The 25880-nt window shown below is 33.4% G+C and overlaps 2 protein-coding genes across 2 annotated transcripts; one reads left to right on the top strand and one right to left on the bottom strand.

The window, feature by feature from the left end:
• The first annotated feature begins 4 nt into the window (after positions 1-4).
• Positions 5-4138, top strand: LOC130656031 (uncharacterized). Its single transcript, XM_057458868.1, has one exon. The coding sequence runs from the start codon at positions 1054-1056 to the stop codon at positions 4123-4125; it is 3072 nt and encodes a 1023-aa protein (XP_057314851.1). The 5' UTR covers positions 5-1053; the 3' UTR covers positions 4126-4138.
• A 2585-nt stretch (positions 4139-6723) lies between these two features.
• Positions 6724-24459, bottom strand: LOC130654766 (uncharacterized). The gene is made up of 22 exons (XM_057457380.1): positions 24302-24459; positions 23251-23363; positions 20121-20607; positions 19692-19819; positions 18728-19244; positions 17794-17909; positions 16374-16857; positions 15569-15690; positions 14965-15475; positions 14323-14444; positions 13338-13830; positions 11711-11832; positions 11012-11546; positions 10396-10671; positions 9857-10014; positions 9169-9421; positions 8360-8649; positions 8092-8285; positions 7718-7952; positions 7523-7608; positions 7190-7429; positions 6724-7109 (listed from the first exon to the last, which is right to left on the bottom strand). The coding sequence occupies exons 1-22, from the start codon at positions 24360-24362 to the stop codon at positions 7076-7078; spliced, it is 5577 nt and encodes a 1858-aa protein (XP_057313363.1). The 5' UTR covers positions 24363-24459; the 3' UTR covers positions 6724-7075.
• Between the last annotated feature and the right edge of the window lie 1421 nt (positions 24460-25880).

A 25880-nucleotide genomic window follows, 5' to 3' on the forward strand; every position in this document is an offset into this window, starting at 1 on the left:
CGCAATAAACATCTTAATTACAAGTTCTATTCTTGCTGCATACAAATGATGAACGTGTTTGTTCATGCATATCATTTCAGATTCTTCTACTTACTTGAACGTAAAAATATGACAAAAACATGCTTAGGCCATGTGCTCAAAAGTTCTTGTGGATGATGAGTTTGGTCATTGTGTCAAATCAAGGTAATGTTATTTTATTGTAAGAAACTTCAACATTGTTTTTATTTTGTTAAAAATCTTTTAAAGGCAACTTAGAGTTGGTGTTAAGTTATCGCAGTGTCAGTGTAGAGTATAACTTTAAGGGGGAGAGTTAAAAAAGGCATGCTCATTCTCCATAGAATTTGCTCCAGTTCACACACAAACCTAGATAGAAGACAGAGTAATGGCTGCGCTTTTGTTACTGCTGTCAAATATAACCACACGTGCATCAGAACATAAATTACACAAATTACTGCACATAATATTAGATTTTTACGGTCTCACTAGACACTTCCTAAATATTGGGAATTTTCTCTCATCCTTTTAAAAATTCTAAAATCACCTTACCGAACTTATTCCCTCACAAATATTTAGTTATGATAGTGTTGTCTGCAGGTAAAGGATTGCCGGTATCATGAGTTTGAATTAAATTGCATATACAAATTTACGAAAATTAAATTAAAGTGAACTTAGGCATTTCCTTTTTTAGTTCATTGGTATGTTTCAAACTATGGAAGTGACACAACAATATGCGGATCAAATTCACAGCCATGCAAAAATTTAAATCATATTATAAACAAAACATCGAATGGAGACACCATTTATCTCAATGCAACTCGGGAACAGGAGCATTTCCGCGTTTGTGACGATAATATCACCAATGGACTGTTACTTCAACACTCGTTGACTATAAAGGGACAGAATTTTGTTCCTGTAATAACTTGTAATATTTCTTTATTTGCTTTCAACATTATTGGTGGTTCAAAATATTCTGTTAATGTTACGTTCATAGATGTCGCTTTTCGAAGTTACGAGAGAAATTCAACTCGTAAATGCAAACCGCAAGAGCAAGGGATGATTCACTCAACAAACGCAAATGTTTCGTTTTTAAATTGTTTATTTGAAGACATGTGTGTTGCTATCCTTGTTGATTTTGATGATAAAAACGCCCACGCTGTTAATATTCAATCCAGTGAATTTGTAGGTGTTTCCTATACACTGTATTCTAATAACATAAACATAGGAATTGTAACAATGGATGCTGTTAGGATAGTTGGAAATGCAGTTGGTACGGAGAGTTCACCTTCGCATGCTGTATCGTTATCTAGCTATAAATTTCTCAGCGTCCAGATAAAACGAACAGCCATTAAGAAAACGCATGAAGGAATGTCGTTGACTGTGACACATGGCATATGCAGAGCGTATGTGCAGGATTCTATATTTGCAAATAACGTTGGACAAAGTATCATTGCAACTTTTGGTGCAAATTCTAACCAAGAAAAGTCTTCTCTGAGATTAACAGGAATTGAGTTCGTCAAAAACAGTGGTATATTTGCATCAGCTGTGCATTTAGTTGCGAAAAGAGCAAAATCTGTAAAGTTAAAAGCAAAAATTTCAGACTGTATATTTTATGGAAACAAAGCAGATACGTTCTTTGGTTCAGTATATGCTGACAACGTGCGAATTGACGTTTCAAATACATTCTTTGCAAATAACGTTGCTGGGGAGGTCCGCGGTTCAACGCAAGGTTTTGGTGGCGCGATTTACATTGAAGACGAAAGTATTGTTCATGTTTCAGATTCAACTTTTGTTAACAACACTTGCTCGGGATTTGGTGGAACGATTTTCTCGCGTGGAATGTTTTCTTGCCTAAATTGCTCCTTTACTGGAGCAAGTGAGGTAAATATTCGTCCATTGCTAGGCGATATCCTATATGCAACAGCTGGTCTGTCCCTTATAAACACTACATGGACATCGACGATTATGAGCGAAAATCCAAAATCACTCATTTGGCATCCTGGAAGCCCGACAATAGAGCGTTGGGGAATAACTGTGTCTGGTTATTTCAAAGTAACATGTCCAGAGGGACACAATATATCATATTCCGGTATTATCCGCCAAAGTTATCGAGTCAACAGAATATCTATTTCTTGTATACCATGCTCTACAAACCAATACAGCTTAACTTCCGGTTCACTTAGTGTATTTCAGAAAAATGGGAAACTTTTAAATTCCAAAAAATCGGTAGCTCATTGTTTTAATTGTAAATATGGAGGAGTTTGTAATACTGGTACCATTCGCGCGCAAGCCAATTATTACGGTTACCGAACTGGAATAAATAACGATGAAGTACGTTTTGTACCCTGTCCAGTTGGATATTGTTGTGTAGGTAAAAGTTGTCAAAAATATAATTCCTGTCAACCTGCCAGGACAGGATTATTTTGTGGGAGCTGCAAAAATGGCACGACGGAGAATTTGATAAATTCGGATTGTATTGATCCGCGAAAATGTAGCGATCATTGGTTTTGGCTTTTGTTTTTACCCTTTGGTATTATGTATATCATTAGTTTTATGTATCTCGATAAGATTAGTGCTTTTATCAAACGCGAGCTGGTGTGGTGGGATAATCAAATTCACCACCGTCATGACTTGGAAGAGTATGAAGTTTTAGACGCTAGAGCAGAAGAACAATCAGTAACAGAAAATTTAACATCCCGTAAAACACAAGATGACGCAGAAGATACTGATGTGCCCTTAAATCCCACCAATCTGGACCCAGATATACATTTACAATCTATTCCAATTAAGGAGAAAAAAGATATCTTTAAAACTCCGGGGAAGAAAGTGAGAGGACCTGATGTATTTACAGACATGCTGAACACGTCGTTTTACTTTTACCAGATGTTTCTACTAATGCGCATGCGTGAAAGCATAGTAATGGATTACATCATGTCATGCCTTCGATCAGTGTATACAAGTTTGTTTACTTTGTCCATTGAAGGTGGATCTTCTTTTATCTTGTGTCCGCTACCTGGTTTGACAGCCGTAACTAAACTTTTATTTTTAAAATCCTTCGCTTGTTACGTTCTGTTCCTCCTTTTTGTTTTCCATACAGTCGTCTACTTGGTGCAGTTTTTTTTACTTCAAGATCTTCGGAGAAAAGAAGCGCTTATTGTTTTCAGTATCCGATTAAAAGTGGCCACCGTGCAAATTTTACTTATAGCTTACGCTACCTTATCGACGACAGCCGTTACCTTGGTAACATGCATTCCAATGAATCTAACAACGGTGTTACTTATTGATGGAACGGTAACTTGTTACACTTGGTGGCAAGCGCTTATTTTCATTTTCGTTTTTATGTGGGTTATACCATTTCCCGTTGCTATGGTTTACAGCTTGATTTATTTAAAAAAAGAGAATATAACATATCATCAATTTGTATTAGCTTGGGCGTTTCCTTTTCCTTATTTGGTATGGGAGTTTGTGAACGCATTTATAAAGCCTGATGAAAGGACTAGGAAACGCCCAGATGCGACCAGTTTGATTTTCGATCACCCAAGCATAGAGACTGAAGAAAAATGTTCAATAAATGAAATTTTATTTCGACTTGAGTGTCCGTATAAAGGAGTGGCAAATCACCTTCTCAACAAAGAAAAGAGTCCGGGAAAAGAAAAGAAGAAAAATATATTCGAAGTTACAGAACCTGCGTTTTGGCAAGGCGTTTTGTTAGGGAAAAGGTTAATTTTGATTTTGATTTTAACGTTCATCAGAACTCCTGTATCGAAATACTACTGCGCATTGTTGCTATGCACATTATACCTGGTTCATCAGATATACTACAGACCATTCTTAATACTGGCAGCTAACATATTTGAAACTGTAACTTCGGTGATATTGTTAGCTTTTTGCAGCATGAATTTATTTTTCGCTTACAGTTATGTGAGTGATTTGCCTCCCGAAGCAGCTGACGAAAACTTAAGCATCATATTTCGCTGGTTTGAAGCAATAATATTAGTGTTATTGCCAACTGTAGCTGTACTAGTTTTATTTGTTCTGGTGTTAACACGTGTTATTATTTTGACGGGAAAACTTTTTGGTTTCATTGTTGATTTTTGCATACGCGCGAGAACTTCTAATGTTGTATAAAAACTGTGAATAAATTTTTAATTACAAATAATATTATTACACACATGTAGGTAAATATCGGATTGATATTCCGTAATACAAGGGAGTTTTTGAATTGGCTTACAGGGAAAAAGTGTTACATTCACTTGAACTTCTAGCTTCTATCAAGACAGTAGGAGTTAGGTACTGATTTCATTGCAACAATTGTAGAGGCTGTAAGTTTCTGAATGATAAAAAGAAATGACAACAATCCGAAGGTTAAAATTTTACCTGATTACGAGGTGAACAAATTTAAAGGAAGAAATCTTCGCAACCAAAAGACTTTGGTCTGTTTTGCAAAATCAAAATAAAGCTGGTATTTCGCCAATAAAATTAGCAAATGGCGAAAATAGATTCCGTGAAAGTTTTTTTCAAAATAAGTAAAGATAACGACATTTTTAAAAGTTTCAAATTTCCTTTTTATTTCTAATAAGAAGCATAAAGATATAAACTTTGTACAATAACACTTGCATATAGGGTTTAGTCAATACTAATAATTACATTCTTATTAGCAGTCAATCTGTGTACGCGTGATAGATGACTTCTAAAAGAATGATCTGATATCTACTCCAGCATTTATATTTTTGATTTGCTGTTTGAACTCTTTGACATAGCGTTGGTGCGTCTTCTTGTTGGTGTCAGTGTAAAGTATCAAGAAAAAGGGTTTCTGCATTCATTTTTACACACGGGACCAATGTTAATAAAATTCAATCGACAAACCAGATTTTTTCATAATTAATAATAAGAGGGTTGGATTTCATGGTGGAAAGTTCGTTGAAGAATTATTCATCGTAGCACACCACTTCGCAGTCTCAATTAAAATCCACAAATTTATTACACTTTTCTTAAATCATGAATATCTTCCCTGAAGTTTGCTTTCTATTCAAGAATCGCGAAAATATAACATGCGAACTATTATTACTACTCAGTTGTCTTTTTTAAATTTATGTGATCAAATTTATGAAATCAATTTTACCACCATTAATGTGAAGAAATAAAAAATGTCTTTACTTTTATAACAGTTTTTGATTGAGTGCGCAAAAGTTCAAATTAACCGAAAAAACTGTTCGAGATAGCAAAATGTTCGAAATAACGGAGTTTGAGTTAGGCAGCACAAAAAAATGACCAACAGAAAGCGGATGTTTGCAATAAAGAATGTTCGAATTTAGCGGAATTCGAATTAACGGATGTGTACTGTATTGGTTGTTTGGAGAATTGCCTCAACATTCAATAAAATTGTAAAAGTCGAGACAAACCAGTGGTTGTCAAACATTCCTTCCAACAATTTCGACAAGATCAAAAAAAACATTTGAATTTGTCAATGGAATGTTTACTATTGGAATGCGCCAATAAAAATAACATTATCATTTACAAGCATTTCTCTGAATCCGAGCCTGTCTTCGATTATCAATTCGATAATCAATATTTTTAAATATCTATTTTGCCCTCTCCTTTTTATTCACTCTCTTGTTTTAGCACGTGTTGCCTTTTCGTCATCTAAATCAAAAAGCTCATTCAGTAACACAACAAGCACTACAGACCTCTTTTTGTTATCCACAATTTTGTTTTTAAAGGATGAATGAACGATTAAACTTTCATTCAAACGTTGCACGAAAAAAGTGCTAACAAGTCGATCCAACATGAAGTTTTTCATCCAACATGTGAGAAGCGTGTTGGATGAAATGTTGGTCTAATTTGCCTCGGCCTTCATCGTTAAAACAAAATGTCGGGAAAAAGTGACCAAATTTGTCTCGGCGACTATTTTTTAGAAGCCGAATTTTTTGCCGATTTTTTTGTTCCAACCAACCGTTTTTACCGTTTTTATTTTTTTATATACTAAGTTTTGTCCTTTGATAATTGTCTTTTGCTTTAAAACCACAATGCCTCAAAAAATAAAGATCTGTTTATACACAAAGTGCTTATAATTGACGGTTTCGGTATTGTGACGCTACAAGTATTCACTAAAACATTGGGACAACGAGGATTTTTTTAAAGAATCTTTGAAGCGCTAATGCAGATGCGTAGACCAAGTAAGCAGCGATTGAAATTCAGTGGTAGTTTTTAACACGAAATAATTATATAAACAATTCAGACCAAAGCCTCTAAAGGTCCGAAACTTTGAAAAAAGGCTTGTTCCTACGTCAACAGCAATTTCGACATTTATCAAGTTTGGATTATATCTGACCAAAGGAAATGCACAATTTACTTCGATACATTGTATTTTAATGGATAATGTGGAAGGCATAATGAAAAATATTTTTCTTGTTTCTTAACTTGAAAGATTGCAGGCGCTACACAACATGACTAAGCTTTCCATTCACATATATATATTTTAAATTATTCACATACATAACCACAAGCTCCTCAAAAAAATACAATGACGGCTGAAAATAACTTTGTATGATGATGTAAACATTAATTTACTTCTTTAATCTCACAAAATTTTGCCAAAAAAAAGAAAATAAACTTTTTACGAGAAGGCAACTGAAATTCAAAATGAACTTTATTCATGCGAGAATTAACTTTTCGTCAATAATAAGCTTTTATGCAAGTCAATTTTTTCTCTTTTACGGTTATTAAAACAGAACGTTACACGTATTTTTTATGTAAGCAACCAGTTTATGATAAAATGTATTAATATCCTATTGGACATAAGAAACAATTTATGTTAAAGTTTTAAAACACATTATGTCGAAATCACATAAGGGAGTTAGTCCCCCTTTTCCATTATATAATCGATTCTTTTTCCTTCTTTTAGCCAGAATAAATATTAATAATTTTCTTAATTGTACATCTTACTGATAAGATTAGCCCCTTAGATTTTTAGCAACTCAAGTGCCAGATCAAGTTGCATATAACATTACCAATTCTTCTTTTAAAAATTTCTAACATTAAATCTTTATAACAATTATTTATGTTCAATTTTTCATTCTCAGCAGGAAAATCTTCTGTGTTGAATAACTTCTCTAAGAAAATAAGCATAAAGTTTTCAATATAGATGTTTATCAAAATTATTTAAAAATGTAGTAAATAAAATCGCACGTACCCACATGTTTGTGTTTCTTGATCGACAAACTGATTTAAAACCTCTCCTGTGTTTTCTAAATCAAGAAATTCATAGTTTTCTTCTTCATCGTCATCCGCAACTTCAAAATCTTTCTTCGGTTGATTTGGAAAGGATCTTTCTTCACTAGGATCGTTGTGATAGTCAGTGAAATCTAAGTAGTTCTCTTCTTCAATTCCAGTGAAGCTATGTTCTTGTGAGTAATGATTATTCCGTGGAATTCTAAATATTTGAATTTGACAAAACATTTCAACAAAAGCAAATAAAATTAATCGAATAATAAATTTCAACAAATATTCTTTCGTAGTAACTCACTGATCGCAATCTGTTGACCCTGCATTGTCCCATGGTAGCAACTTGTAGACCTTTCCAATGGATTGAGCGCTGAAAAAACTCTGCGACTATATAAAACGAAATATATTCCAAGTAATAACAACAACAACAACAAAACGTTAACAACAACAACAACAACAAAAACAATGATAATAATAGCAATAAAATAACACGCACATGACTTGTCAACACCTGATCAATTTCATTTCTAAGGTCAAAGAAACTTGGCCTTTTTTCAGGTTGGTCCGCCCAACATTTTAACATTATATCATGTAACTCAGTAGCACAATGTTCAGGTTTCTCCATACGTGAACCATCACGCAAATATTTCATTAGCTCTGAATTTTTGATTGCAGGATACGGAGAGGATCCCAGCGTGTAGATTTCCCAAAGCAAAACACCGAAACTCCATCTAAATAAGCATATTTATTATTCAGTTTAAACTTACATGTTACCCTCGACTTTATTAAATACTGACACAAAACATAAGCTCTTTATAATTTTTTCGCTAGTCGTAAAAAATAGAAAGAAAAACATTACTGTTTTCTTACACATCACTCTTCGATGTATATTTTTGGTACAATATTGCTTCCGGTGCCATCCATTTGATTGGCAATAAACCCTCATCCTCTTTCTGATAATATTCTTTACCATTTGTTCCCCTGGCTAAACCAAAATCTGCAATCTTTACACTCATATCTTCTGTTAACAAGATATTCCTGGCTGCCAAGTCTCGATGTACGCACTAAATAAATGGTATTGTGTTTTTTTTATGAGACAAGAATAGCCACAAAAATAATAATAACATTAAAGAAATACCTTTCTTTGTTCCAGGAAATTCATTCCTTCTCCTATTTGGACAGATATCCAGGTGATTTGAAACAACGTCAAACTTTCACAAAGTCGCTCCCACGATGGTTGAAAATCATCTCTTCTCAAGCGCAAATGATCAAGTAATGAACCTTTCGAGCAGTATTCAAAGATAACAAACAAATTTTCTCCTCTTGTGCAAGCTCCCAGAAGATTGACAATATTCCTGTGTTCACCAATATGAATTAGAAGTTTAAGCTCGTTTGCTAAGTCCTTATACTCCATATCGGTTGCACCATCTGAAATATTCAATTTTAGTGTTGTCAAAGCAATAGCAGCTCAAATGTTCAACACCCATCGTGCATAAAATTCTTATAAAAAAACCTTTTTTATCAGTGGAGTTCAGTGCGCACACAGGGGAGCGCCCATTAGTGGTAGGCAACACGCTGATAAGAATTTAGTTTGATTTTAAAAAGGTGTTTTTTTACCGCCGAGCTCTCAAATCAACATAGCCAAGCCGCGGTACTAAGTGTTGTAATTTCGTTAAAGAAAGAAAATTTTCCGTGTCAGAAAAAATCCCAAAATTAACAGAATAAATAAAAATTCACGAGCATTAACTTTCGCAAACAGCTTTTATTTTAACATATTTTAGGAAAATAAACTTTCGAGAGTATAGATCAACCACGAGAGTTTCTACCTATCTAACAGTAACAGCGAAAATACCAAACAATAACTAAAGTCACCATTGTATCCGTCAAAGATTGTAATGACAAAAGCAATGCACAAAGAGTTCAACAAAGCACAGCAAAGTCTTTTACCTTTTAATTTCTTCACAGCAACGACTGTTCGTCTCCGTCTCTTCTTAAAGGGATTTCTCAGTTGAAAGCGGGTATTTTTGTCACCTTTTCTTGGGTGGAAGTTCTCCATTCCAACTGCGGTAGCCATCCAGACTTCACCAAAAGCTCCTTCACCCAACACACGTACGAAAGTGATGGATTTTCTTGGAAACTCAAAGTTATCATCGTAACTTAGATTGTTGCATTGTTCCAATATGCTTCGATCAGGATCCAGCTGACGAATATAAAAATTCTTGGTCAAAATATACCACAAAGTATAAATAACCTAACACCCTAAGCTGAAAATTAAGATCAAAATTTTTCTTAGTTAACGCACAGATCAGGTGGTGGCCAGTGTATCAACTTGAATACTTTTTTTCAAATACGTTCTTGCTAAAGAGCTAATAATGCAAATAAAATTTTCTGATTAAGAATATAGTCGAAATATGGTAATATTTTGAATTAACTGGACAAAAGTAAATCCTTGGGAAAGCACTTAGCTACTTAGCTGGAGATGCCGAAGTAAAAACTGATTTTTCACATCATAAAACAAAATTGACGGTTAAAAATTTAAAATTACTTGTTAGAATTATTAAAATTGTTCTGTGCAACTAGTTTCTATCATCTTATGTGCAAAATATATATATAAGATCAAAATCTTGCATCATACCTTCATCGTAGTCTGTCTTTGTAGAAAACGGTTAACCTTTTTCTTCATTTTTCTTCGATAACAGTAAACAGACAAAAAGATGGCTATTATGGCAACTGTCACTACAACTGAAAACGCAGTGATCATATCTGTCTTTGAGTTGTTATTAATGACCCTCTCTAAAGAAATTCAATTTACCCTTTCATGCCTGGTTCCTAGTTATTGGGTCAAGTGAAAACTGTGTCGTGTTCTTGCATGGAAGAAGGACGCAGTTATTTAACTACTGAAAAAAGGCGGCGAAATTATTTTCCAACTGTAGTTAAATGACAGTCATCAACGAGAAAAACCAAAACACAACACAGGATGCACATTTATAACAGTGTTTCCAACACTGAAGTGGCTATGCTGTATAAATATTCGGACTAATAATAATGATAAAGTTTGGGACTTTTTCAAATTTTGGCGAAAAATTTCAGACCTATTAAACACCGATTAAATCAAAAAAAAAAAGATTAAATAAACCCATTCAAATTACACACATTTTGTCAATATCAACTTACGAATTTTAATCGGCGAAACATCATCAAGTTCTGCTACAAAACCTTGTGATTTATACATCACTTCAATGTGATAAGATCTGTTGAGCCAGAGATCTTCAATTCGAAATGAATCTGGACTCTTGCATGGCGATAACCATTCAATCTCCCATTTACCAAGTGTGCCCAACATTATCTGAACTTCTTCATTTAATGTATTATCCCATTGAATTTTGACTGAATCTTCATCTCTTGAAGTGACTCGTAAATTTTCTGGTTTCGTGATGTTTTGATGAAATGCTTAAAAAACGTAGGTTTAACTTAACATTTTGAATAAGTAAAAACTTGATTTTTATGTAAGACTTCCCCTTTTTTTACTTGCAACATTTTGCCTTCTATTTTACCAGAACTTTTAAACAGAATGTTTTAAATATTCTGTTTATTTTACAGAAATCATCATTCAATACGGAAAACTATTAGGACTCTAATAATTAAAAAAGAAAAAACGAATTAGACTAGCAGACTAGTAGATTCTTTTTTAATGAAAAAACGCAACCCTATCTTTAAAAGTATGATCTAGTTTCTGTTCTTTCACTATGCTTTAAAATATAAATCAATCTTTAATAAAATTTCTACGTACTAGAATTGGCAACGTTTCTTTTGACATTCGAAGTCGCGTTCATTGCATCTGACAACTGGAAGATGTACTGACCAAGAATGTTGGTATTGGTATTGCCAGTAAGAAAATCACTCCTTGTGCGATCGTGTAATTCAGAGAACTCGATCACTTTCCAAGGTTGTTCTGAATATAACGTTAACGCACCAGAACTATCGAGTCGATAATATTTCAGAATAAGGAATGTGCGGTTGAATATGTTTTGAGCAAGTGTCACTTGAAACGTGTGTTTTAACTTTGGATTGTTATGCAAGGGAACATTAATGTAGGTTATTACTACAGCATTCTGAATGGCTTCGGAAACATTTTTTAGATCATCTTCAATCATTTGCATTACTTTATCTTCAAATACTTCCCGGTAGTAGATGTCACCTTCTAACGTTGTATCGAGATCAAGGTGGTAGGGAGCTATAATTGTGTGACGGTACTTAAAATACCGATTGTAGTCCACCTTGTGTGTTATATTCCCTGATGGGGTGATCAAACCGTTTGTTGTAATCTAGAAAAATAGTAAAGGATGCAGTATCTATTGCAGCGTTGTGAAAAACTGTCGACACAACTTTTCTAAGCCCTCACAAAATATATATAAATCAAAATTTTGAAATATGTGTATAAAAAAGGGGGCAAAGGTGTTTCTAATAATTTATTTATTTATTTACTTACATAAAGGCTATTTACAAAGCCTGAATGCAAGTTAATTGGATTTTTGAGTTCTAACAATTCAGCGTAATTATCCCCACGCATCATCGTACGGTCACCATTTTCTTTTCCGTAAGGATAAAATACTAGAAGACATAAACAAAGAAATAGTATTAATGGTATTTGCAAATAAACGTTTGCAGTGAACAATTTCAAAAGATTTCAAATGTTGATCCTCGTTTTTCGCGAATATGGTTTTTTTAGCGAATTTCTCATTATATCGAACAAAATGTCTTGGTCCCTTGATTTTTCGCTAAAAAAGGTCTCATAAAATACCTCTATTTAACGAACTCGCTTTTAACGAATTTCTCATTATATCGAACAATAATATCTTGACACAACGCATGATTTACCCTAGAGCGAATAGTACCACATTTTGGAATCTGAATGATTCGAATCACCAAAATCGAATGAACGGCATTCGAAATTCAATCTTTGAATTTTATTCAATTGTTTGTTTACATTTTTTTGTTTAAAAAATGTTGGCTGCTAAGAGAAAGAGGGTGAGCCTCGGTGAAAAGTATGAGGCTATCAAAGAAATTGAATCCGGTATTAAGCCATCTAAAGTTGCCGAAAAGTATGACGTTCCTAGAAATTCAGTATCGACATGGCTTAAAAAAAAGATGAGATCAAAAATACTTTCAAGTCCGGTGAAGTTAGGTCGAAAAGGAAGAATATGAGAATCGGCAAGAATGATGATTTAGAGAAAGCACTATTTACTTGGTTTAAAAAAAATGCGAGCAAACAACTTACCAGTCAATGGGACAGTTGTTAAGGGAACAACAATAGGCTATGCAAAAGAACTTCAAATTAAGAAATTCACGGCTTCAAATTGATGGTTTGAAAAGTTGAAAACAAGATTTAATGTTCAAAGCTTCAGAGATGCAGTCTTTTTGAAGAGGAAGAGGTAGCATTTAATATGAGAAGGCATCTGGAGCAGTTCAATCTAGTATACGATGTCAAGAATCGAAAAAGCAACAAACAACCATTGAAAATTTCTTTCATAGACTTTTTTGATTCTTTATGAAACTGTTCATGTAACTCTTTATAAGTATTAAACTAAGCAGTACTAAAATATCGTGAATTTATTAGATTTAACCCATTTTTGAAAAGTTCGCTTTTAACGAATTCCTCATTATAGCGAACTAAATTGCTCAGTCCCCTTAAGGGTCAACTGTATAATTACTCAGTAAGGTCAGCTCTAAATACATTAATTAACCATATTCTGCTGACTTATAAGCCCAGAGGATTCTACAAAATGTCAAGGTCGCAGAAACATGGCAGAGATTTTAATAATCTGCACCGGTTAATCATCGCCTAATTTTAGAATAGAGCACTTACCTAGTTTTCACTTTCTTATGGGGACATCACAGATTACAAAAGGGTAGAAAAGTTATCCATATCCGCCCTAGGTTAATGCTGCATAAAACTAAAACAAGTTATCGAAAAAAATCACGAATTTTATAATTTGAATGCTAATGCACTGCGAGGATGAAAAACTTGCCATAGTTTTAAGTTTGCAGATAAAATAAGTGTAGAAAATTTGAACTAATAATGATGTCAAATTTCTTGTACCTGTGTACAAACTTACCAGCTCGAGAGCAGTTTTTGGAAGTTAGTAAGTGCACATGTCTTCCTTGTATCCCGACATTTGTCTGTTTTTGCAATTTCCTACTGTTTAAAATGCTCGCGAACAACTTACTTCCACAAGCAAGTTCATAGTATGCAACATAAGCAAAAGCAGAATCGAGACTTTGATAATTTAATATGGCATAGGTTTCGTAGCCGTCTGTTGCTAGCACAGCTTGAAACGTGTTTCCTCTCGATGGCTTCTGTTCAGTTGCTATGTTAACGTAACTAACAACAATAACATTACGTGCGCTAAAATTGCGATGATTATTATATCGAGCGATGTCTTCGTTGACAGCATCCAAGTCGGCCTGGTTGAAGCTTTCTCTGAAGTAAATAGCTCCTCCGTTATATATGTTCAACTGGAACGGCTTGTAATAAATTGCAAGAAGGGTGGAGATAGTCGCAAATTCTTTAGCAGGGCGTATTGCAGAGATAAAGCCATGTTGATGTAACTATGATAATAGCAAAAACGTTACATGTTAACCACATGTAAAATTAAAAAGTTAGGAGAATTTTACGTTTGAGTCGACCATTGCACAAAATTTAACTAAGCAAATTTGCTAAAAGAGCTTAGGAAAAAGGATAAGAATAAACACAGAAATAGCATAAATTACAATTTAAAAGCTGTGGCTACCTTAAGCAAGTGTTAGGGTTAGGGTTAGACACAAAAGTGTGCCCATAATCGCAAAAAAGGCTTTGATTATGGAAGTTTCTTTACTGAAAATGAAAAATTGTTTCTTGGATTTAACCAAATAACCTAAACCTCGAACTCCAAGTCTGCTGTAAACATTGCTAAGTTTTAAATGCGTGAATCTGATATAGAAAGAATCAATGTAATCACTAGTGGCGACAAGATTTGAAATTAGCCGTCCTGTTTAATTATATTTTATTCATTATTGCAGTTAATAACAAAATGATGATACAAAAATTTTAAGATGCGTTACCAGGAACTTGAGAACTTGATTGGAAAACATTAGAAACGGCCGTGAAAGGCTGATAACTAAAGCTTCTTCCTCGACATGGTCAAATCGCATATCGTTGGTGGATTCTCCATACGGGTAAAGTACTGAAAGAGAAAGACAATACAAAGCATAAAAGTAAATCATTTTTAAATAGGAACTCTAGGAATGTTCTTGATACGCATACAACGGTATATTAAATTACTATACTTTGTTGTTTAAAATGCTTTGATTCGAAAAAGTTTTGTCAAGAGAAATTATAGCCATTTGAAGAAATTACTTTATTTTTGTAAATTTAAATCCGATCTGCAAATGAAACACATCCCTGCCCGAGAAATCCCATTTGGAAATGAACGAAATTATAATTTCTCGGAAGACAGCGTTGAGTAACGCTATGTTCTGCTGTATTTTTGGTTTGTTGCTAAAATTACGAATATTTAAAATGAATCGCTTCAAAACTTGTTAATTGGATGCAAAATCGGGCTTTCTAAGATGTATTTTTATCCAATAAATCGATCGAACTCTTTGGAAATAAATTTATGTAATGTTTGATTTGTAAGGGTTGATTAAATGAAGCAATTTTGACTATTAAAAACTTGTATAAAGAAAGATAACAGAATAACTTGCCATTTCTTAACTTGCATTTTTTGGCTGTTAACGATAAGACATATCCTCCAAAGAAATCTTTTCCCTCATACGCTTTCAATAATTTACTCTCCCAATTACGTCCAAGCCGAAAACGATTACAACGACGCTCTCCAAATCCAATTCTTACCATATCTGACAGAGGTGGAGATCGAAAATTTAAAATAACATATGAGTTATTATCATCCGAAACGAAAACTGCTTGAAAGGTAAGTCTTTGCTTCCTACTATTGTAAGGAACAGCGTTTTCATACGTTATAACAACACCCTGGGTTGCTTTGAAGTTTGTTGATAAAAAAGTGTTTACTTCTCGAGACGCTTTTTGAAGCCAATATTTATTGTAAGTTTCCCGATAGTACACCACGCTGGTTTTACTGGCTAAAAACTCCATGTTGTATATGGCGACAAAGCTGGTAAAAGGTTCAGTGGCGTTATTCATTGTGATTCTGTCTTCTAAGGGATTATTGGCTGATACGTAACCGTGCAAATTAATCTAAAACAGAAACATTCCATCAAATATGACAAAAGTTGATGAGATATTCGTAACAGTATAAATAAAAACGAAAAAACTTTTTTTTTTACTTACAAACAGATCTTGAGCATGATTTGATAAGAACATCATCGGACGTCTCAAATGAAGTTTGGCATTATACCCATTAATCAATGCTAGCCTTTTGTCAGAATACCTTAGGCCATAGGGATATAATCCTAAAAAAACAAACATGTTTAAAAACCCGGCTATCTTCTGCTTAGATTTCCCAAAGCCTTTCAAAAGTGATTTAAAATCAGACCAAGGTCGGCGAGAACTCCTTATCAACCTCAACGCTTTCAACACATTCTCTTCAAACATGATTGTTCGTTGACCTTGTTTTTCCTCTATTTAAAATTTCATCTTTGTCATCAGCTATCTAACTATAAAATTTTTAGTGTTCTCTAAATTGATAACGAAAGTTTGAAAATGATCCATCGTTAAACTTTATTTTAATCATCTCATTAAAATTTCGCCAGTCAAGACCAAGAATGTTTAAACAGCTCATATCTCTTATTACGGAGTTATACAAATGGAAATTAACTGTGCATTAATGGTTTACAGGAAACCTTCATTCCATCTACAGTTTTTTAAACTTCGTTGAAGAGAAACTGCCTTGGTCTCTTAAAAAAACAGTCTCTCATTGTAATAATACGCAAAAATTCTGTCCGTCTAAAAAATACCGTAACTAGAGTCCACATGGAACAAAAATGAGTTCATTTTTTCAAAGTCTAAATGCCATAAATCGCAAAGACAGAACAATTTTCATTATGGACAGATCATCAATATTTTTAACTTTTTGTCTGTCTATGTGGATTTTTTAACGTGGGGCGTGCAACTAGTCTAATAAATATACACCTACCTGGAAAATTAATTTTCTTGGTTAAAGAAAACACATATTCTCCAGTTTTGTTACAGTTCGAAGTAGATAATAAAGACTGGCTATTGTGTGGCTTTACTGCTTCGTATAAGTGAGTGAAAGGCTCAGAATATCCAACCAAAGCGCCATTGTCATCCAATCTAACATACTTTACAATTGCAAACAGCTTCTTGTTATCTGTGATTAAAGTAACTTGAAAAGTTTGAGCACTGGTGATATTCACTGCGGATGGAACATCAATATACGTTACGACGAGGGCATGTTTGCCAGTGAAACTGACATTAAAGGTTTTGCGTATGGTCTCACTTGCTTTCTGCATCAAATCCTTGTCAAAACTTTTACGGTAAAACACGCTGCCACCATCACTAGTGTTGACTTGTACTTTATAGGCAGCAAAAACAGTTGCTTTGAATGATAAGTATTTACTATTCCATTGCTTGTCAGATATTACTCCATTTTCGTGTATCTATTTAAAAGTGAATGTCCGAATTAAAACACATTGTCGGTGGCAAGAAGTAGATTTCATAAAAAAAATTGACGCTAAACAAAACAGTTCCTTTTAATTATCCATTATATCAAAGTACTTTAACATCCTTGAAGTTTATCACAATTTTTTTTTAAATGCTTTAAAATTTAACTTTGAAATTGGCGTACAAAGCTGCAAATAAACAAAGAAAAAACATTACATAAAGACCAGGAAATGTTTTTACAAGCTCGTGAGCTTGTATTAAAACGCAAATGTGTCCCACAAGAATGAAAATTTTTGCCTCTCTGAGCACCGAAACGGGAGTAGTCGTGTGTTCGAATCTCATCTTGGTAATTATTTTTACTTTTTTTTTTTTTTGATGTTATATAAGATAAGTGTTCAAAATCATTTTTTAACTAACTGGTAAAGTAAAAGTGTCTCCATCAAAGTTTACAAAGGTGAATGTAAGCAGACTTAAGGTCTCCCAAATGCCTGGAAAGTAGTCTGCAAAATTTCCACAACTTTACGTAAGAGAGAAACGAAGACAACCATCAACTTTATGCATTCCTCTTCTGGGCTTCAAATTCGAGGAGTTTTTCGTTCAAAAAGATATCACAAATCAATTTTGAAAAAATAACTGCATAGTGCGTAACAACTATTATAGCCTATCTGAATAGCATAATATGTCGTTTCTAACTTCGTAACAGAAATCACAATCTGATTGAGAGCTTTTTGTAAACTTTATTCGCGAGGTTGTTTACGTATATCATACGTCTTGTTTTTCTTGACTTAGCTTTTATGCACCACATTATCTACATTTTTTTCTCTCTGCGAAAAGCTAATTAACGGATATCTAACATGGGGAATCAAGGGTAAAAGTTCAAAAATGCAATCACTCATAAACAAAAGAAAAAGCATCGTAGATGCCTAACTTACATATAAATATTTGATCTTCTTTGAAAAGAATGGTATATATGATGCATAATATAATCTTACATATTTAGATCGTAAATATGTATCTCCATGTGCAGGACCATAAGGATACAACCCTTCTAAAAAAATAAATTAAGAAATGGTAACTGCGCAAAAAACAAAATCAAACTAAAGAAACTATCACAGAATGTAGTTATCAAAAGATGTTGTAATTATATTCTATCTTTGAATGATTTTCGATCCTTTTTGTACTAAAACGTGTTTCTAGAGTGTGTTTCTGTAATAAGAATATAGGATATGTTGTTCTCAAATAGCACATTTCCAAACGAGTATTGTTTTGTTTGTCTGTTTTATTCTCCTTATGTAGATAAAATTAACAATAAAAATTTGGACGAAAGAATAAATAAATTTTACACCTTATTTTTAATTGTATTTCATTTTTCGGCATCAAGGAGTTGTATTTTTTTCAGACAGTGCAGATAGTCGTAAACATTAGAACTCTACTTCCATCTGTACATGTGTTTTTACTACATCGCCTTCAAGAATAGCACTCGTATGCTACTCGTAATTAACTATGTCTCAAATGGGTTTTCGCAACGTCAAAGATTTAAATTTCGTACTTTAACTCTTAAAGACATGGAACGAAGTTGCTACTGGGAAGTCTTTATTTCTGCAAAGTGGGCTTCACACATTTACTAAAGATTTTATTTTAATTCGTTTTAGTGCATGTCTTCATATTTTTATTAACCGCTTAATGCAAATAATTTAAGTGTTATTATTGAAGGAAAAAAAGAAGCACACGCCAAATGATTTACTGTATATAGCCAGTAAATACTACGTAACTCGCGAAGTACCTTAAAAAAAATATTGCCATCTGTCCTAAAATATAAACCTTAACCTTAATTTCTATTTAATTAATACATTGTCAAACACTTACTGTCTGTAATTCTGCAATCTGAAGAAGTTAAAGACATGACGTAACCTCCTGGGAAATTACTTTGATTATACAAAGATAGCCATTCTTTCATCCAATCAAAAGGAATCTCCTGCGCTTGACAAGGTAATTCGGAGAAGCCAACATATGTTTTTTTCCCCACTTCTGGGGCATCTTTATAATTAAAAATTGAGAATGATATGTTTCCATCTGATATAAGGATGACCTGGAACGAGTGGAAATTCCTCGGATTACTATACTCCGCAACATTATCGTACGTGACTATAACAGCGTGCGTGGCATTAAACGTGTTCTGGAAAGTTCTTCTAACTTCTGCAGAAGCTCTGTCAAGCAAAGTCTTGTTAAATGTTTCGCGATAATAAATACGATTGGAGGAACAGCCACGTAGGATAAGATCAGTGTTGTATGGAGACAAAACATGGTACCTAGTCGTTCTTAGACGAACGTATATGAAGTTACTTGCTTTATAACTTGATGTAATGAAACCGTTTATACTGATCTAATGAAAGAAAGACAAAATAAATGCAATACTTCGAATGCTTAGATATTATGTTACTGTTTATTAATGATAACTGTAGTGGCATGTAGCGTGCGCCAAGATATCAAGAGTTAAAAGTTTGTGTCTGAAAGTTAGTCCATTAACCATTGAACATGCAGCTGCAATAAACGTAAGGAGCAGGCAATTTGAGGGTAGGTGGAAAACATTAAAGGCTCTAAGGTGGAGGTGGAAAATAGACTGCTGAAGTGAAAATAATTTAACTTTTTGTTGCTTTCTGATAAATGTTTTTGTTTATTTTATAAACTTCTGTCGTCGGCTATCATTGTAACTAAACGTGCAATCAATGGCTCAATACGATAATATTATTCTGATTATTTGCTTTTTATAAAAATAAATTTAAAATGTCATTAATTGTTCAGTTGTTTGTAAAGCACAAATGTTACTTACATAAAGCGTAGAAACTGGATTTGAGAAAAACAGGATTGTTTTATTTAAATTAAGGCGTGCCGAAGAGTCGTCATATTCATTATCATCATACATTCTATCTCCGTTTTCTAGACCAAACGGGTAGAAGACTAAAAAATAAACAAAAACGGTTAACAACAACATTTTGCTGAAACAATAAAAAAAGAAAGTAAAGAAAAACTGATAATCGTAAAGCTTTTAGTCTGGTACAAATCTGTAAACTTTTTTTTTAATTTTAGCTTGCTTATACGGATGAAATTTTGCACCTTCAAGGTCAATTTTGTGGTTTTAGAAAACGAAAAGTTAGCTGCGAGCATCACTTAATAAAGCATCACTTTAGGCTAACACTGTAAAAACAAATAAACGTTTCTAAGTTTTAAAAATGTTGTCATAAACACTGCATTTTCCTACCAGGCAGAATCAAACGTTTCGTCAGCAAAAAAACATGCTGCCCATTGGTATAGCCATTTGTTTTCATTTGCAATGATTTGCTTCTGTGTGGATCCACAAATTCTTGCCAGCTGCAAAATGGTTCTGACACTCCGACAGTGGCACCATCGACGGCTAGCTGTCTGTATTTAAGTATGACGTACGTCTTTTGCTCATCTGTCGCGAGAATCACTTGATATGTCAGACGCAGAGAACTGTTGACTTTTGTTGATATGTTTAAATACGTAACAATAATCGCATGCTGGATATTCACTGAAAGATTTGTGCTTTGTTTGATGTCAAAACTTGCGTTATTAAGATCATATTGATGGAAGCTTTCCCTGTAGTATATTCTACCACCGGCAGTTTTGTTCACGGCAGTGTGGTAGGCCGCCAAAACAGTTGTGTCGGAAGCTAGTGATCTGGCAGTCACATATTTCCCAATTGATATTATTCCCTCTTCTTGTACCTACAATCAAGTATCTTATTAAAAATCAACAATAGAAGATAAATATTTAGAAAAACAAAACAAAGAAGCAATCTGGTTGAAAAACACGTTGAAAGGATGCGTTGAATAATTCGACGCTTAAAAAGCAACTCGTGAGAAATCTTTTTTGCTTGAAATCATGAGCTCCAACGCTTTAAACGAAGGAAATATTTTTATGGAAATGACATTTTGTGTCCTTGACATACATGCATTTCGAGTAATGTCTGAGAAAATGATAATATACCTTTTCGGTAAAAAATCCGACTTTTTGCTAGTGACTGGTATTTTTTGTCGACCAAAATTTTTTCCGATTTTTTTTAACCGACAGAACTTTTTTGCCGATCTTTTTACCTACATCCATTTTTTGCCGGTTTGTTTTGACCTATTTTTCAATTTAATATCTATGACGCAATAACGGTTATATAATTTTTTTTAATTAACGTAGCAAAAACCAAATTTAGTCTATAGCGCTTTAATAGATATTTTTTAGGAAGTTCTCGTGATGTTTCAATTTTTTTTATGTCAAGCCAATAAGTGTTAGGTTTCCATGCTTGCTGCATCATATTGCCTTCTTTGCCAAGATTGTTAAAGTCACAGGTCTTTTTGTTATTAGTTGGTAGCGAAAATGTTTCCAGAGTTTTAGGTAGTTTTGCTTTCTTTTGTCATTGTATACTGTTCGATAAGACCCTGGAAGAGGCCACTTAGGCAAAAGAACAATAGAAAAGGCACGTCATTTGAATTGCAATGGCGACAGCAGTGACCCATCGATAAAAAAAATCTTTTTAGATGTTTTTGCTTGTTGCATTTATTGTGTAAAATGTGAATTGGATCATGCGCTTTTCACTAGCAATAAAAAGATTGGTTTTAACAATTACTTGCATTGGATAGGTATATAGAATATATAATTCTTCATATAAAAAATTCGCAAACCCGTTGTATATCCTAGTCGGTGACCCGTGGAAAATCCACGGGTTTGCCCGTTCTTTTTAAACCGCATAGTGTGTCCCGCTATTTTCGGTACCATTTTGCGTGACAGACGGACAAAGATATTGAGGTTTGAAAGTTTTATGATGACGTCCGAAACCGTACGTTCTAAAGCGGGTTGGGTGAACAAGGTTTAAAAAATTAAACCTTTTTGGTCCCAAATGATCCCTAATTACCCATGCAGGAGATTACGTCAGTTATTTCAACTCATTTCTAAATTATTTGTCCACAATCCAAAGTACTATGCAATAGCTTAGCTAATTTTAAAAATGCTATTGACGCCGCTCTAAATGATTTAACGTCGTTGCCTTGTACAAACAGGTAATCAGAATTCTGGTATTGTTATAAAAGACTAGTGTTAAACCCGTGTAAAAATGCACAAAATAGACACAAAAAAAACGATAACATTTTTTTTTTAAAATCACCCGTTGCCTCTGTTGTTAAGAGCTTAAAACACTGATCAAGGGCGGTTAAGGAGAATTAAAGTTATAAAAATCTTCCTGACGTCAGCAACGACGCACCAATGTACCAAGAAATAATTTCATTTATTAATTTCAATAATTTTTTTTTGACAGTTGCTTTCATTGCAGTTGCCTATAATACTGATTAAGGAAATGTGTTTAAAGGTTTTTTGTTGACGTCGTCTGTTCTAAAAAGGGTTGATTAAACAAGTTTTAAGAAATTGGTCCCATTTTATTTCCAGGTTAGTCCTAGTAATTTACGCGAAATGTTATTAAGATGTCGTTATTTGGCCTCAAAATTACAACTGCGATGCAATTCCTTCGCTATCTGTAAAAATGCTATTTACGTCAGTCTAACATGCATTGGCGTTCTGTTATAACGTCAGAAAACTTAAGAAGTACGGAATAACTTTTTTTCGCCGCATCAAACTGTCCCCTTTGCCTCTCACAAACACACGGGCATACTTTAGCCTAATAATATGGGCGATCAATGTGTTATATTTATAAAGCTGCACTCACAGTGTTCTTCTCAGCTGCTATAGAGTAGAGAATGTTTTGATGTCTAGCTATACCACATAAGATGTTTTTTGTTGACGAGGTTGCATATAACACTAAACGAAGTTGGCGCTCATTGTGGTGTAAAAAAAATTGGGTCTCTTGCCTAGTCTCGATGATAATATCAGTCGTTTTTTTGTGTCGCATAAAATAGAGATGTACATAAAAAGGGCTAATTACTATAATGCAATGCTGTCTGCTGTTCCCGAGTAGTGGCAATTCAGTTTAAGGGCGGAGGTATAACTTAAGAAGATCATAATAGAATTTTGCTCACAGTATTAACTCCCGTCAGGCATTCCTCAGGAACAGAATAACCACCACTAATACCCAGTTTAAGTGGTGCTCTATCCATGACTCACAACGGCTTTTTGTAAAAAAATTATTGACTAAAAATCCTATGTTGTCCTTTCTATTTCCATAAAATATTTGACAAAGAAGTATATTTATGTAAAGAAAGCTACTCCTATTGCAACTTCGTCCAATTGTTGATTATTTTTGCTTCGATTTAAATATTTATATATACTTCTATCTAATGATTAATGTATTATTGCTATTTGACACAAAGTTGACTTTCAATAAGAGAACTTGATAAGTTAGAAACGAAAAAAAATAATTTAAAACTTACGTATACATCACTGCTTAGTTTCGAGAATAATAGCATTGGTTTGCTCAGTTTTAATAAAGCTCTCGTCTTTGTTAACTCTTTGTCTCCTGTAGTATTTCCGTAGGAATAAAAATCTAGAGAAAAAACAACAAAAATAGCATAAACAATAAGAGAAAAATTAGCTGGAAAAAATTAGCTGGAAAAAAAATCGTGCATCAACTTTTACAGTTCCCCACATGAAACATTCTCAATCGGCCTTTTAATCTAATAAGGTTAAGAAATCTTTTTCCTTTACGAGCCCAGTTGATAGCAGTAAAATATAATAAAATGAAATTGAATGCTTTTTGCATTATGTTTTTATGTCAGTAAAAATCAATCAACTGGTCACGTTTTTATTTAAAACTCCTAATGCCAGTGGTCATAAATTAAAATATTGAAAGTGAAGTAAGTAGCTAAGAAGAACAAATTTTGTGTCACCATCATTAAGCTTTTGACATTGATTTTGTCAAAAGTGCAGTATTATTTTATTTTTAGAAAAATAAAATGTAGAATTTGAAGAAGAACTAAATATTTTAGTGTTTTTATCATGTACGCTATAACCTTGCGTTCATTGTAGCTGTTTGTATGGAGGAATGAGGCATTGTACTTTTAGAGATCTTCGGACTATAATTTTAGTGCAAAGAAAGTTCACACAAAAACAAAATAAATCGATGCACAGATTGCCTGTCCGTAAAAATATAAACGTATGCGACGAAGTTACTGCGTAATAAAAAAATGCGGCCATAAAGGCGAGAGCAGAACACTGTTGAGCTTTTATGCGCTTTATTTGAATGGAAACGAGCCTTAACTTGTACGTTTGTTAAGAAAAGACGTAAAAAGCAGATAATCGAATTATCATATTGTTTTTTTTAGTATAAATAATAAAATAATAAATGAGTAAAATCCAGAAAAATTTTGCTTTGATAATGAGACATTTTTTAGCGAAAGAAGGAATAAAGGGCAGTTCGCATAAAATTTTAAAAAAGGTTTAGGTAGTTCGTATATCAATAAAGTTATATAACATCCATATTACCTGGTCTCTGTGCTGAAATAAGTGAAAATAACCACATACACAAGATAACCAGTTTCTTCATTTTTTTAGAAGTTTGCACGCATCAACTTCAATTTTTGTTGTTGCATGCTTCTCTGTTGCTTTCTAATTTTGAATAATTGGATCATTTTTTCTTTCCTATAGATTTCTCAATTTAATACTAAACTGTTTGAAGCAATATTTTTTTTATATGTTTGTCAATATTTTAAAATGATTGCATTAGATAACCAATAATTATTCGTTTTCCAAAAGCTTATTTCCATTAATCTATGCATAGATTAGGCAATTATATTCTATTGTGATACATTCATCACCTGCTTGAATTTTTTTTGAAACTTGCACGAAATTAATTTTTAAATTTTCTGCACAAAGAAATACTTTTTATTTATTTTATCCCTTTTTTCTTTTGATTATATCTTCCACATATATGGTTCCTGCCACGAAACTTTTAATTCCATTTCTTACTTTCCAACGGTAACACTGTAGAAGTCCCCTTTTGATGACTCTTACCTATAATAATAGTGTCTGCATTCTTTTTCATCCTGTTAAAAAGTAGACTTTTGAAGGGAGGTGTTAAAATGTTTGAAAATAATCACGGAAACACGAAATTTTTAAAATGCGCACCAATACCAAATGCGATATATTTTTACCGACATTGTTTTGACCGCGTGCGCGTAGTATAGCAATCACCACGCCTGATTCTATAAAAAACAATCAAAGATTTTCGCGACCAAAAAGAATCCAAAATTTTCGCTTAAAAACAATTCCATATATTTTCGCTGCTGAATGAAATGAACGAAGGCCATTTTGATTCTTAAAAATACAAACCAAGATTTTCGCGGCTGAATAAATAAAGGCCATTTTAATTTTGAAAATGGTCATGTACAATGTGTGGGAGGTTTGTAAGCCTTTTTTATCTTCCGAAGCTTTATATTTTTTTAATATTTGTTTTCAATGTAAAGATGTAAAGATAAATATATTGTCACGTTTTTTTGGTACGTACAGATCTTAAACGCACCAGTTTTAGGATTTTTGGCTAAAAACGAAGATTTTAAAGGCTAGCTAGCTAGAGCCTTACTTTTTACTATTCTGTTTGATATAAGAGCTTTTTATCCTACCCAACATTTATTTTTATGTTGAGGATGTAGCCATTTACCTAGCTCCTATATTTGGCTAAAAAGTGAAAGTATAAAAATTCTATTGGCTACAACAATATTCTTAATCAATAATTATCTTGCTAAATGCAATTAGTTAGTTAGGTCTTTATTATTATTTTGGAAACTTTTTCTGTAAATAAAGTGACTGAGCAATTGCTTTAGCTGGAGGGGTAACACAACAGGCTCTTCCTTGTGTTTTCATTTAAACCAAAGTTGCGATAAAGTTTTTTTAGAAAAGAGTATTAAGCCTGTTCAACTCTGCTTAACTGTACTAAGAGATAAGCCCAGTGTTAACAACAGACTGTTTTTGTAAAAGTTTGTTATCCCTATGCCGTGTGCAACATAGTTTACCTGTACTAAGGGGTTAGCCCACTGACAATTAATTTTTGCACTTTCTAGGGAAT

The sequence above is a fragment of the Hydractinia symbiolongicarpus genome, chromosome 8, assembly GCF_029227915.1.
Source record: "Hydractinia symbiolongicarpus strain clone_291-10 chromosome 8, HSymV2.1, whole genome shotgun sequence".
Classification (NCBI taxonomy): Eukaryota; Metazoa; Cnidaria; class Hydrozoa; order Anthoathecata; family Hydractiniidae; genus Hydractinia; species Hydractinia symbiolongicarpus.